Raw genomic sequence first — 14,671 nt, 5'->3', positions numbered from 1 at the left:
ATATCGACCGCGACTCCTTCCGGGTTATTCGATGCAGATTCCTGGACCGGAGAGGGGGACATGTAGTTAGTGCGAAGTGGAGAGGGAGAAACAGTGTAGAACTCACTCGTGACTTGAGGAATGGGAAGATGAAGATGTCCTTGAGCATATTGTCTGAACAGACATCACATAGAGTCGGTACCCAACACGGATAACCATTTTCATGCACTGGGGGGAAAAACAGTCTTCGTGAGCGTCAGCACGTGAAAGAGAATATATTTAAAAGAGGCGCAAGTTACCGTGAAATAACTCCATACGCCAGAGTCTTCGGCCAAACACATGTTGTGGAGCCTAATCAGCGATGTCGATGATTCCTCGAGGATTGTTTTTGGCCGTCTGCAAGATCACCAGTCCCAATTATCCGTCCGATTATCCTTCTTCTCCAACGGCCCAAGGCTAAGATCAGAATAAGGGATCCCATGTTCGGTACGAAAATTGGGTGGTGCACTTGTCATATGTGCTGACCGACACTGACAACTCGGCCGCAAGTCCGCCATCAATCTACGAAAGAGAAAAAGAAGAAGAGGTGGGTGACATTTGAGGTATGGACAATGCAAACGATAACGTACAAGTCCACATCAGAGAAAACCTACTTTACTAATTAGTAATAATCTGTACTAATCCAAAACTAATTTCTATTAATTCGTACTAATCACTAATTGACACTAATTGGCACTAATTGGCACTAATTGGGCAAAAAGTTATATGAGTTTTTCCATAAGTAATCACCCAGAAAATCATACTTTATATATTAGTAGTAATTAGTAATAATTAGTAATAATCTGTACTAATCCAAAACTAATTTCTATTAATTGATACTAATCACTAATTGACACTAATTGGCACTAATTGGGCAAAAAGTTATATGAGTTTTTCCATAAGTAATCACCCAAAATGGTAGAGAAAACCACACTTTATATACTAATCACTAATTGGGGCAATTGGGGCAAAAGGTTTGCATAAGTTATTACACAGAATTGCAGGGGTAAATTAGATTTATATTAGAAGACAGTGTAGTAAGAGTTTCTATCACTGAAGACATTTACAAAGGAAGCAGAACACTGGTCTAAAACAGTACTTGAAGTCCATTCTGATGGTACTACTAGGCCAAACTATTATTTTTCGCTTTTTTAGCATTTTTTTGCCTAGGGGGGTCAAAAATTTCGGACAAGTGTAGTTCTAATACTAATAAATGTAAGTAAGTAAAATTAGTTAGGTTCAACTTCAAAATATCATAGTATAGTATACTAATAAAACAGTACACTATGTAGTATATAGTATAGTAATAAAATAGTACACTATACAGAAGTATGTACAATTTATTTACCTACTAATGCCTACTAATTAGTATGAATTCATACTAATTAGTACGAATTAATTTGATAACTTAGCAAATTCATACTAATTAGTACTAATTCATACTAATTCATACTAATTAATAAATCTGGATTTTCCAGATGCACCACGGCTGAGCCTGCTTCCAAATCCAAATCCAACCCACTCTGCCTCAACTACCAGATATTCAGAGACCAGACTATCCCAGCCAAACAATCGAATTCATACTCCCCCTTTGTCCTCATACTGATGACAGTCAGTTGAAGAATCGTCCTTATCCAGCTGCCATCCACAGACGGCGAGTTCTGGCCAGTTCCATACGCGTATAAATTTCGGTGCTTGAACATAGAAGGGTGCGATCCTCAAGAGAATTTTATCTCCAGACCTTGAGCGTTGATGTTGTTGAGCTAGATCCTTGAGAAAGGTGAGGTCGTTGTGGATGTTCATAGAGAGTTTGAGCGCAGCCAACCGGTACTTTATTACCATGCTCCTCCGCTGTCAACCGTCGCGTGTCAACAACTTTACGACTTCTACTTAGCTTGGTTCCTGCTGGCAGTGGCCACTGGCTTGGACACATTATGATTATGTTTTTGCTCAACTCGTGCCAGAAACAACTCTATCAAGTCCATACCTACGTGGTCAAAAATGGATTGTATCATGTATGGATGTCATTATCGGAGTTCCATCTCTCTCTCATGGCGGATACATTTGACTGATCTGTAATGACCGGCCTCCCGTTTCCTCTATCTTGCATCGGAAGCATTGTAAGCTGTGTCTTCTGTACCACTTCTGTCTGTGCATTTATGGCACCACACCAAAAGCCTGAGTGTGGTTATCAGTCACCTCACACCAAGAGGTGTTACTGCTCAAACTCCTTGGGTGATATTCAAGTTTTCATAGTGGTGGACAGCATGCTCATTAAGCACATGGTCCAGGAACAACTTGGCTGCTGTGGCCCTTTCCTCTCACCATCACTTGAAGCCGTGCAACTATGTCTTCGAGTCACTTTTTCGAGGGCGCATCCAATGCGCATTTCTCTGGCAACACCACCTTTACACATGCAAACACAGTTAGTATCAACAACTATGGCAATCGTTCCACAAGCACGGAATCCAAATTGGGGTCGTTCAGTTGTTGGATGGACGACGACCAATGGCTTACTTTGGTGCGTGAACGTCCGACCATATATCGTTCTCATCGTGGCTTAAATGCTTTACCAGTGTCAGGGTCAACGGCTCAGATGGATAGAAATGTGCGATATAAACCTGCGGCAAGAAGTCTCCCTAGATAGGCTGCATGTATTGGACAAATTGAAGTCTACGAACCCATTTCGAGGCAGGCAGGGAAGTGCTGTGAAGATCCAGAGGAGGGTTCAGGGTGCAGAAATTGTTCAGTTTGACCGGCAGTTTACCGTCATTTCACTTGAACCCGAGAACAAGGAAGATCTCAAGAAGATATGGACAGTAAGGCCTAAGGCTCGGTTGAAGTTGATAGAGACGCTTGAGATTGACACATTGAGCCAGGTATTAGAGCAATATTATGGAGTTGCTCTGTCTCGACGGTGAGCTCTGACTCTCTCTATCAATTACTTTCGGCAGATTCCTTATTCGGCGCAAGTCGAGTCTGGCTCATCGCGATGGTTGGTTGCACGGTAAGCATTTTTTGCGAGGTCAATGTGTAGTCATTCTGTGTATTCAGTGTTGTAATTGTCGGCAGTACCAAAATTCTGGATATGAACATCATGGTGCTGGCATCCATGGAGCTTGGGAATCCTGAAGCTGGTACATGCTCCCAGCTCCACAAAGATCTCTTTATTATTGTGGAAACAAGTGAGGGACTGTTTGAGAAGTTGAAGGGTGTCTGTAGTATGAAGGGGGTATTGGGCAAGGTAGACAAAATCCAACATGCCCCGAACTGCCCCACAAAGTTGAGTGGATGATGAGGCTCCGTGAAGTTGAACATCAATGATAAGCCCCAAAATCAGACAACCAATCATCTGGTACTCTGTTCCAGTGACCTGAGAGAGCTTAGAGATCCCTTGCATGAAAATGTGTATATTGTGGTTGGGTGGGAATTGCTGACATCGTGCATCAATCTCTGCTGCACCAACAATACTTATCAGCCATGCAACCAAATGCTCGATGAGACCTTGATACGGCTGGTGAAGGATATCTGGTGTAATAGATTGAAAGATATTGGTATAGGGGAGGTCTTTCCAGAAGGGTTCAGCGATAGGCTTCATGCCATGTGCTTTACATTGATGATGAAACTCAGTTAGGCCATGTGCAATGGATTTGAGGACCTTGAGAGCCTCTTCAAGATCTAGAAAAGGCCCATCCATGCCATCATTGCCCAGCTGTTCGGGTTCTGTTGGGCAGAGTGCAGGGCAGCAGTTACTTTTGGCAATGGTTGTCAGGGTTTGCTCTGGATAATCTGCAACATAGACTGCTAGAATAGGGTGTCCGCGATGACAAATTCCCTTCCCATCAGTGACTTCCATACCATTGAGCCCTGCTTCTTTCAAAGGGGACATGATATGTTGCATACATGAATGAAAAAGGTTAGCCATAGCATGACAACGAGCTGACTTGTTACTGATATGGCTGAGTTTGGAGGTGGGGAGATAGGCAAGGAGAACATATGCACCATGAGAAGTTTTTGGCAAATTTCCTTTGGAATATTTCCAATGCTCATACATATAGGATAGGCAGTCTTATTACCGAACATGGTAAGCTGTGTTTTGTCGGACGATATAATTAACAGGATGACTGTAGCACCAGGATGGGATTTCTCAATCTCCTTCTAAATACAACAAAAATTAAGTAATATGTAATACCTATACAAATATTCAAACACCAACCTGAGTAGCCCACCACCATCGCCCAGTATGCATACTGTGGTAAAGTCTTGTCTTGCATGTGCTATCTGTATAGTGTCGTTCAGGGCACACGATCAGATATGAGCTAAGGTCTGGGTCTCTCCACAGCACTTGTACACATTCTAAGATATCACAGTAATAGAATTCAAAAGCCTCGTCGGCAACCACCACCTCTTCAAGTTTAAAGGCTGGGCAGCCAGATAGTTGACAATCAATAATTTTATTTAGTTCTTGGGTAGTCTTGAAGGATAGACCAAGAGCATCTACAACCTACACATACACATAATGTCAACATCACAGCATTAGGGCTACAGAAATCATCGCACCCCTGGGATTTTCAAGAATTCATTGAATGTGTTGGAACCGGGGCCATGTAGCTTTGCCCACCTCCTGACCTCCCAGTCAATTTGAAAGCTGAACGGGTGCTAGAATGATGAACCGCCATTCAGTTCGCGTCTGTAGCGACTGTCGGCGTCCTCGCTTCCATCGTGCAATGGGCTTCCAGCTGGGCCTGGAAATTGTACCACGAATGGTAGCTGTCGTAGTTGATCTTCAATCTTGAAGCATTGTGTTGTTTCAGGGATTGGCGTCGCATCGAAGTGTGGGCCATAGGGTTCCTCAATGTCCCCATCCTCTTCATGCTCTTCATCACTCTCTGAGTCTCCCTCTCGAACTGGTTCCCAATCATGTTCATGCATTGCATTCACTTCATCGTTATCAAAATCCTCCAAACCATCTTCTATCTCTTCATCTTCATCTTCATCGTCAGTGCCACTGCTTCTATTGTTGTAATCGTGAGTATGGTCGACCCAATCAGTATTGTCTTCATCGTGAGCATCGTCATCGGTCAAGATATCCCCTGCTTAACCCAGATCATGCATAGTGTAGTCGTTTCTGAAAAAGTCGCCTTCAAAAGGAGCTGGATCATTGTTGAAGTCGAAAGAGTGGAAATTGTTGAAAGAGTAATGTGTATTCAGGTCATCCAGAGGTTCGATGTCGTTGGGAAAAGGAGGTGGAGGTGAGATTCCATCAAGTGTATTGGCATAGTTGATGCATTCGTTATTCGTTGTTTGATTGAAGTGGTGGTGTAGCCCAGAAGATGAGAATTCACCGCCACATTCTTCACAGATAACAGGCATCTCAAATACCAGTGGTTGTTATTTCAAGAGCCCAGTTTTCAAAGCAGTAGCCGGATACCTAAGTTACCTTCCTCTACAGACTGAGGAAGATACACCTTTGAGAACCCTCCTAACGGCAGATGTAGGGAGGGTGACGGTGGTGGAAGTGAGATAAGCAGTGTTGCTCAGGACACTGTTGGACAGTAGCCGTCACCACGTGTAGCGGACAGGCGAGTGGCGGACACATTTTGTAGTTTTGACCTTCCCACACCCACGGTCATGGGCACCAGGACACATGCCGGCGTCACCAAGATCAGACGCCACGCGACCGTCTTTTTACCCTTTCTACCCTTCTTTGATGGCTACACAGTGCAGCTATCACTTGCAATGTCCGGAATTTTCTAAGTACATTTGTCTCTATATGTACACTTTTCTGTCAAAGTCCCTCTGATTCAATATTCCTTTAGCAAATACCTTCCCCGCAGATGCAATCATGTATGCTGACAGATGGTGATGATTGATACCGGTCCAGCCATTGTTTTGGAGAGTTGCATTGTGTCCTTGGACTTGGAAGCGAACCTATATAACAATGAGGATAATATTGATACGAAAATTCACTGATGTACCTTTGCTCGAAGTTGTTCCTTGACCTTCAGTAAAATACTATGACCAAGGCTATGGCGACTAACATGCGGGGCCATCGGGATAAATTCCCTAAAGAATACTTTGACGAAATAATTGTCGATCCATCGTAGAGGTACACCGGCTGTGGAAGTGATGGCACCAAGAAGATATTTATAACGTTCTTTACGATTGTCGTCCCATGGCTGAATCAGCGTGATGTCGCCACCCGATGTAAATGTGGGAGCACTGGCTGACCGTGACAGTTGACGGTGATGGCTGTTCCGTGACCTTGCAGAGCCTGCCACAGATATCGAATCACTTGGTGCGAGACTAGCATGGGTTGAGCTTGGTGAAGAAGGTATGGATGGAATCGGAGTTGATGGATTCGACGGATGAGAAAATGGAAGGGAGGGGGACGGTGGTGGTAACATGGATGTCGAGGCCAAGTCCGATGCTGGAAATATGGGTGGAGGGATAGCAAGATGCCTTGACGAGGATTGGGTGACAGTGACGGTACGCTTTCGGGTAGGGGTACCTCTGGATTTCTTGATTCGGTGTGCTTCTTTACTGACTTCATCGGGTGCATTGAGACAAGTGGCAAGGTGATTGATCATAGTCCCGATCTCGCCACGCGTACACCGTTGCTTGTCCTGCCATACTAGAGGCCATGTGAGCGATCGCCGATGGTAAGAATAGGCAGTGTTAGGTCAAAATATAAATGAACACGCACGTCGGGCTTCCCATTGTGACTCTGACAGCGGCTGCTGATGTGTATCTGCTAGCTGTGATTGGTGCTGCATATACTCTTGCCTGTCTTTCTCCCAGCAGTATTGACAATACCGTCGTGCTTTGTAGCTTGCAATGTTGTCACTATAATTGCTTCGTTGTCGTACGTTTACGTCCCGGCTGTCACGGTCTGGATGGTGGAAGAATTGCCGCTGTACCCATTCGCTTCGATCTGAAGCCATGGTTATGTGAGTACAGGAAGTACAGGATGAGACGACATAATAAAATGAGAGGCGGCGCACCAACTTGAAATACATCGATAATCAATATCGTTATCTACACACATGTATCTATGACGCTCATCGTTATCTACGAACGTGTATCCACGACGCTCGGGTAGGCGGACTGCAACCGGCCCACTGTCTTTCCTGTGTCCACTACACGGACAACAAATGTGTCCGCCACTGATTTGTCGGACATGCTGTCCATGGGACACACATTTTGTCCCTGGACAATGTGTCCGAGCAACACTGGAGATAAGTAACTCTTATGTGACCTAGTAACATACAGTGACTTTCAGGTTACTCAGTCACATCAAGTCACCCTTGTCTCCTCCCACCACCATCATCAATAAGCCCTCGTCCCCTCTATTCCTAGCTGTAGGATAGAGGTGTGTGGGGGCATTCTACATTCATTCCTAGCTGTAGGATGGATGTAGAGTATGATATGTGATTAATCACCTTCACTGGGTAGCCGGTTTTGCCTATCGCTTACATCCTATGTTGCTCCTTGTGATTTTCGACTCTCAGGCTCATGAAACAAATGATTGTCAAGATATGCAGTACCCGGGACTTTCTGATCTTTCTCTCTGAAAGTGGTCCAGTTTCAGATCGATCCATTCTCCCCAAAATGCCTGTACCAGACAGTCCTCCACTGGCCGATGAAGTGGACCAGCAGATAGAATATTGGGATTCAAATGGTGTAGTAAGTCACAATTTTGCACAAGCCACATAATGTGTGTTAATTATCGTAAATAGCCTGCATCCCCTGCAATCTTCATCTCTGGCGATGGTGTCCTGTTTTCCGTTCCTGTGCCCCTCATACATGAAGGCTTTCCGAATACGTACATGTATAGCTCCAATCTGCAAGCTATTCTGGTGCTTGCTAAGATGACAGTACCTCTCAGCATAGAAAACAAACAAGTTGGATATGACCTGTTTTTCTTTCATCAAGGTGTCAGCAACCCTTTCCCACCAAACCCTTTTATCGAACATTGTCTGCGGGTACTCGCCAGGGAATCCCAAGATGACTCAACTGTTCCAGATTTTGCATTTGAGCGATGCCCTTGGCAAGGATCTGTATTTGCGAAATGGGAGAACACCACTGAAGAGAATTGGGTCTGGCAGCTTAGAGCGAGGGAATTGATGAGGTGTGTAATGAATTTCATCTATACTATAGTATTATACTAATCGCCATGGAGCAGTGATATTCATGAACATTACCAAGTGTTGCTTACTGTATAATCACAGAGGAGAGGGTTAGAGCGACGTATTCTTCAGTAATTTGACTAGGCGTATATTTCAAATGAAGAAACCTATTTGAAACTATTTTTCAGAACTGTCTATGCTATCTAGGCAACATGTGGTCACTATCGACGCTCCCACATTGTTACATCCATGCCGGACCGATCCGGACCGACGCGACAATCACTTACTCCACTTACCTTAATCTCCGTACTACCTATTAAAGCCTAGACCATCGGCTTGGGAGTCGGCGGTCCGAATGCGGATCCGACTATACAATCCGTCTCGGACCTTGTACATTTCTATCCTATATAAGATGTACAACTTCGTAGTTACATTCTTTAGAAAAACTCGACTCTGGTTTCCCAGTGACCTGGTCTAAGGCAGCTCGACTCAGGAAGCCGTTGTCCAATAACTTCGGCTACTGTCAAGACTCCGTCATTTTCTTCGACCTCCTTCACTCTCCTCGTCGCTCCCCGACACGCTCCGATCAACTCCGTTTCTTCCCTCTCTTCATCTTAGATCATTCCTCTTTTAGTATATCCTTCCGTACATATCTTATATCTTATCTTATCGTTTCTCCATTCGGTTCCGTTCGGTTCCGAGTCATTCCGCACGTCCTTAACAGTAGTTTAATTCTTTTTCTTGAGTCGAAATGTCGTTCACTCCGGACGACGTCTCTGATCAGTTCAAGATCTTCGATTCTATGTTTCCTTCCCGTCCTACTCCGATTACGACCCATGTCGGGTCTCATCTTCGTATATCCCATCTTCAAGTTCCCAGTTCTTCACGAAGGGTCAGTAGCGTTTATGCTTCTGATTCCAACGACCCATACAATACTTTACTATCTCCGAGCAAACTCCAAGGTACCGTTAATCGTCCCCGACGCTCTTCCAGCAATCGCAGCTCCAACCAACGCACTCCCCGACAATCTCCGATCATCTCCGAAATGCACATCGAGGAGGTTCCGGAGACACCCAGGAGGAATAAAGGCAAGGGTAGAGCGGATGACGACGAGGATGACTCTTTTGACGATGGTACTGACCCGGAGGAGGATCCGTCGGATCCTCTGATCAGTGGTTCAGGAGGCGGTGGTCCTCCTAGCGGTGGTGGAGGTGGTGGTCATGGTCCGCCACAAGGCGGCGGAGCCGAGGGTTTCTTTTCGGCTTATGCTACCTACCTCACCACTCACAATCTTCTGCTTCAGCAAATGCTACGCGAAAAAGCAAAACCGAAGAAAGGTGCCAAACCGAAGGACCCCGAAACCTTCAACGGCTCCGACCCCACCAAACTCAAAAACTTCCTCACTGGTCTACAACTCCAGTTCAATTATTTCTCCGAATCCTTTGTCGACTCCGCTTCCAAAGTCAACTACGGACTTTCCTTCCTCCGTGGTATAGCTCTTGATTACTTTGAACCTGATTTGTTAGGTAGCGAGTTTTCCGAGCTGGATCCGCCGGCTTGGATGGTTAGCTACAGAGCTTGGGTAGTAGAACTCCAAACTAACTTTGGTCAAGTGGATGCCGCCGGAGAAGCGGCGGATAAGTTGGATTACTTGGTTATGCGGTCGAACGAGAAAATCGCGCCGTATATTACTAAATTCAATGACATCGCAGCTAAAATTGGTTATAGCGACTCCGCTCTTCAGCATGCCTTTTACAAAGGTCTTCCTGAACGTCTAAAGGACGGAGTTAGTAACATCACCGGCGGGAAGCCGGCGTTGTATCATCCTCTCAAAGCGGCTGCTAAAGCCGTAGATCTTCGCTATTGGCAGCGCGAGGCCGAAAAATCCCGAGCTAATCGCCAGTCTAATTCCAATTCCAATTCCAATTCCAATTCTACTCCGAAACAATCCTCTTCCTCTACCTCTACTTCCAACAACAACTCCTCTTCCTCTTCACAATCCAAGTCCAAGCCGAAAGGCAAAGAACAGACCTCGAACTCTTCCACTTCCAACGCTTCCGCTTCGGCCTCCGCCGCTCCCCGTCTCCCATTCTTGGAGAAGTTAGGAACGGATGGAAAACTCAACGCCGACGAGAAGGCCTGACGGTTGAAGGAAGGGTTGTGTAGTTATTGTGGGTTGGGTAAACATAAAGTTGAGGATTGTCAAAAGAAGAAGACTAATCAGACTGCGAAGGATGCTAAAGCCCGTGCAGCGACAGTCTCTTCTACTCCGGAGAAGGCCAAGTCCGACGAGAAGTCGGGAAACTAGGCTGCAACTCCGATGCCTCGACACAAGCTCGGAGTTGCACTGCACCGGATTGTGTCTATCCTGAGGTTACACTCAACGCAGCTGCGCTCTCTTCTTCTAATTCGCTTACGGTTCCTCTTACCTCCGATACATATAATTTCTTGGCCCTAGTGGACTCCGGTTCTTCCCATTGCTTTATTGATAAAGGCTTTGTTACAAAGAATCTAGTACATACAATACCTATTTCACCTATATCTTTACGATTACTCGACGGTTCCATCGGCTCCGTTATTACGTCATCCGCCTCGCTTCCAATGAAGTTCTCTACAGGCAAAACCATTCTAATCGACTTTTACGTCACTTCTCTAGATTCTACTTGCAACTTGGTTCTGGGATACAACTGGCTCAACCGCTACAATCCGTTGATTGACTGGTCTGAAAACAGTATCACTTTCCGAACCGACACGCTTCCGAATCCGGCCGACCATCCGACTCCCTCTGTCGAGGACTCAGACAAATCCATTCCGGCGGGCCCGAGCAAACGCCAACAGGCTAAACTCCGCTACGCTTCTAAAACTTCTCACTTTCCTTTTGAGCCTATTTACTCCTATGCAGATCTTCTTAACGCTCCGTCCAACTCGACTCCGCTGGTTTCCATCATCTCTGCTCGTGCTTACTTGAACGCTACAAAGCAATCAGGTGCGCGATCTTATACCATGCAGATGGTAGACACAACGGAAAAGTCGGTGACCGGAAGAGCCTCGGAATTATCCGATGAGGATCTCGCACGTATTCCTACGGAGTATCACGAGTTCGCTGATGTTTTCTCCGAGTCGAAAGCCGGGGAACTTCCCCCGCATAGACCTTACGATATTAAAATCAATCTAGAGGATGGTTCGGATCCGCCTTACGGACCGATCTACTCTCTTTCCACAGCCGAACTCAAAGCACTTCGAGACTTCATAGACGAACACATCAGTGCTGGACTCATCACTCCTTCGAAATCCCCTTACGGTGCTCCGGTTCTTTTTGTCAAGAAGAAGTCCGGCGATCTCCGCCTATGCGTCGACTTCCGTGGCCTTAACAAGATCATGAAGAAAGACCGGTATCCGCTTCCTCTCATATCTGACCTTCTAGACTCACCTCGGAGGGCTCGGATTTACACCAAGCTAGACTTACGTCATGCTTATCATCTCGTCCGGATCGCTCCCGGAGACGAACCAAAAACCGCTTTCAGGACTCGTTACGGATCCTTTGAATGGCGTGTTATGCCGGAAGGTTTAACCAATGCTCCATCTGTTTTTCAACGCTTTGTTAACGATATTTTCTCTGACATGCTTGACGTCAATGTCCTTGTTTATTTGGATGACATCCTTATTTACTCGGATGACCTCGAATCCCATCGGGAGCATGTTAAGGAAGTACTCCGTAGACTCCGAAAGAACGGTCTCTACTGTAAAGCTTCGAAATGCGACTTCCACACAGACACCATTGAATACCTCGGTTACATTCTCTCCCCCGAAGGCTTGCGAATGGACATGGCAAAGGTCAAAGTCATTACCGAATGGCCTCCGCCGCGTAAGATCAAGGATATCCAATCTTTCCTTGGTTTTTGCAATTTCTATCGGCGCTTTATTTACGATTATAGTGCCATCACTGTCCCTCTTACCCGCCTCACCCGGAAGCAGATCAAATGGAATTTCGGTCCCGAATGTCAGAAAGCGTTTGAAACGTTAAAGGAAGCTTTTACTCATGCTCCTATACTTACGCACTGGCTTCCTGATCAGGAAATCATTCTGGAGACCGACGCTTCCGATTATGCATTAGCTGCAATCCTTTCCCTTCGGACCGAGGACGGTGAGATTCACCCTATTGCTTTCCACTCACGCACTTTCACGCCTCCCGAACTCAACTACGACGTCCACGACAAGGAGCTTCTTGCTATATTCGAAGCGTTCAAACGGTGGCGACATTACTTGGAGGGTTCCGGAGATCCGGTCGACGTGGTTACAGATCACAAGAACTTGGAATACTTCACTTCTACCAAGATTCTTACCCGTCGGCAAGTTAGGTGGTCCGAATATCTCTCTCATTTTAACATGGTTATTCGTTTCCGTCCCGGACGTCTCGGAACTAAACCGGACGCTCTTACTAGACGATGGGACGTCTACCCTAAAGAGGGGGATACCGCTTATGCCAGTCTTAATCCTCATAACTTCCGTCCAGTCTTTACACAAGAACAACTCTCCTCCTCCCTCCGTGCTACCTTCCTTGAAGGCCCCGTCCTTCGCGCTAGTGTCATTATGGATATTGAACGACTTCACGAAGACATCCGAACAGCTCAGTCAGAAGACGAATCCCTTCGGGAACATTTCCGGTCCGCTACGGATCCCGAGAAATCCCGTTGGTCTTTAGATGAGTCTGGTTTTCTTCGTCTTGATGAACGAATCTACGTTCCAGATGCTAAGGATCTCCAACTCCGGGTCCTCCGCATCTTTCATGACCATATTCTAGCTGGACACTTCGGTCAGAATCGTACCCTAGAGACTATCCGCCGACAGTACACTTGGCCACGGATCCGTGAATTGGTCCGTGATTACGTTAAGTCCTGTGTTATCTGTAATAGGAACAAGTCTCCGAGACATCGACCGTACGGTATGCTTCAGCCTCTACCAGTTCCGGCCCGTCCGTGGGATTCTATATCCATGGACTTCATCGAAGAACTCCCGAATTCTAATGGCTATAATTCCATCCTAGTCATTATAGATCGTGCCTCTAAACAATCCATTTTCATTCCAACCGACACTACTATCACTTCCGAACAGCTCGCACGCATCTTTATTATCCATGTCTTCTCTAAACACGGGGTTCCGAATCATGTCACTTCCGATCGCGGATCCGAATTCGTCTCTCGATTCATGCGCTCCTTAGGTACCGCTCTGGATATGAAGCTTCACTTCACTTCCGGATACCACCCTTCGGCCGACGGACAGACCGAACGTGCTAACCAAACTTTAGAACAGTACATCCGAATCTACTGCAATTATCAGCAGGACAATTGGGACGAACTTCTTCCCTTAGCAGAGTTCGCGTATAACAACGCTCCGAACGCTTCCACCGGCATCTCTCCTTTCTTTGCCAACAAGGGTTATCATCCGAACATCACTGTCCATCCAGAACGCGATATCGCATCCGAACGGGCCCGTGAGTTTGTCGTCGATCTTGACGAATTACATTCTATGCTCCGTGACGAGTTAACAGCAGCTCAGAAACGCTACAAGGAACAGAAGGACAAAAAGCTTATACCACATCCCGAATGGAAGGTCGGAGACCGAGTCATGGTGACAGCCAAAAACATCAAATCGACTCGGCCGACCAAGAAGTTTTCGGAGAAGTATCTCGGTCCTTTTGAAATCATAGCTCAACCGTCCACAGTTGCTTACACTCTTCGGCTTCCGAAAGAACTCCGCTCTATTCATCCCGTCTTTCACGTCTCTCAACTAGAATCTATCCTTCCTAATCCTATCCCTAATCGTGTCCAGGACCCGCCCGGACCCGTTATCGTCGAAGACTCTGAAGATCATTACGAGGTCTCGGAGATACTCGATTCCAAAATCGACCGACGGTTCCGATGCAAGCTGCAGTACTATGTACGGTGGTTAGGATATGAAGGTACTGACGAAGAATACTCTTGGATCCCGGCCGATAATTTCCAGGCCGAGGAGATCATTACGGAATTTCACGCTAAGTACCCTAATAGACCGGGTCCCTCCGGATCCTTATGATCCTTATTCACTCATTTCACTGTGTTCAATTTCAAGAAAAGTTTTTACAATATAAGGCCCAAGTGGCCGTTTCGGTCCGTACTATATACATTTTTTCTTTCTCTACCTATTAAGGTCCGACATTGGCCGCTTCCATTCCTTACGCTTCTACCTCCATCTCATCTCCATCTTTTTCCCCTTCGGCTCCCTTCAACTCCGATCGGACGCAGCTTGTCGAAAGGCCTTCGTTTGTTAAGGGTGGGTCTAGGCGTAAGAAGGGGAAGGAACTCGGTGGGAACTGCGCTCATGATGGTGAAGGAAGGAGGTTAAGGGGGAATGAACTTAGAAAATCACGTTCATCGGACTCCGCACGGATCCGACTCACTTCATTTTTTTTTTTTTTTTTTTTTTTTTCGAAATTCCACCTTACTATATTTACATCGGTTTCCGTCTCGGAAAGGTTCTTGAGGGCA

The 14,671-nt window shown here is 46.0% G+C and overlaps 3 protein-coding genes across 3 annotated transcripts; 1 reads left to right on the top strand and 2 right to left on the bottom strand.

Moving 5' to 3' along the window:
* Window positions 1–1,460: 1,460 nt before the first annotated feature.
* Window positions 1,461–1,821, bottom strand: E1B28_010583 (uncharacterized protein; the record flags this gene model as incomplete). Its single annotated transcript, XM_043155553.1, has 2 exons — window positions 1,461–1,550; window positions 1,603–1,821. 2 exons carry the CDS (start codon window positions 1,819–1,821, stop codon window positions 1,461–1,463), a joined length of 309 nt encoding a protein of 102 aa, XP_043008024.1.
* A 544-nt stretch (window positions 1,822–2,365) lies between these two features.
* Window positions 2,366–2,939, top strand: E1B28_010582 (uncharacterized protein; the record flags this gene model as incomplete). Its single annotated transcript, XM_043155552.1, has 2 exons — window positions 2,366–2,539; window positions 2,601–2,939. The coding sequence occupies 2 exons, from the start codon at window positions 2,366–2,368 to the stop codon at window positions 2,937–2,939; spliced, it is 513 nt and encodes a 170-aa protein (XP_043008023.1).
* Window positions 2,940–5,984: 3,045 nt separating this feature from the next.
* Window positions 5,985–6,608, bottom strand: E1B28_010581 (uncharacterized protein; the record flags this gene model as incomplete). Its single annotated transcript, XM_043155551.1, has 1 exon — window positions 5,985–6,608. One exon carries the CDS (start codon window positions 6,606–6,608, stop codon window positions 5,985–5,987), a length of 624 nt encoding a protein of 207 aa, XP_043008022.1.
* Between the last annotated feature and the right edge of the window lie 8,063 nt (window positions 6,609–14,671).

The sequence above is a fragment of the Marasmius oreades genome, chromosome 6 (genome assembly GCF_018924745.1).
Source record: "Marasmius oreades isolate 03SP1 chromosome 6, whole genome shotgun sequence".
NCBI lineage: Eukaryota > Fungi > Basidiomycota > Agaricomycetes > Agaricales > Marasmiaceae > Marasmius > Marasmius oreades.
The sequence above is the reverse complement of the archived record's forward strand: the minus strand, read 5'-3'. Positions and strand labels throughout refer to the sequence as shown.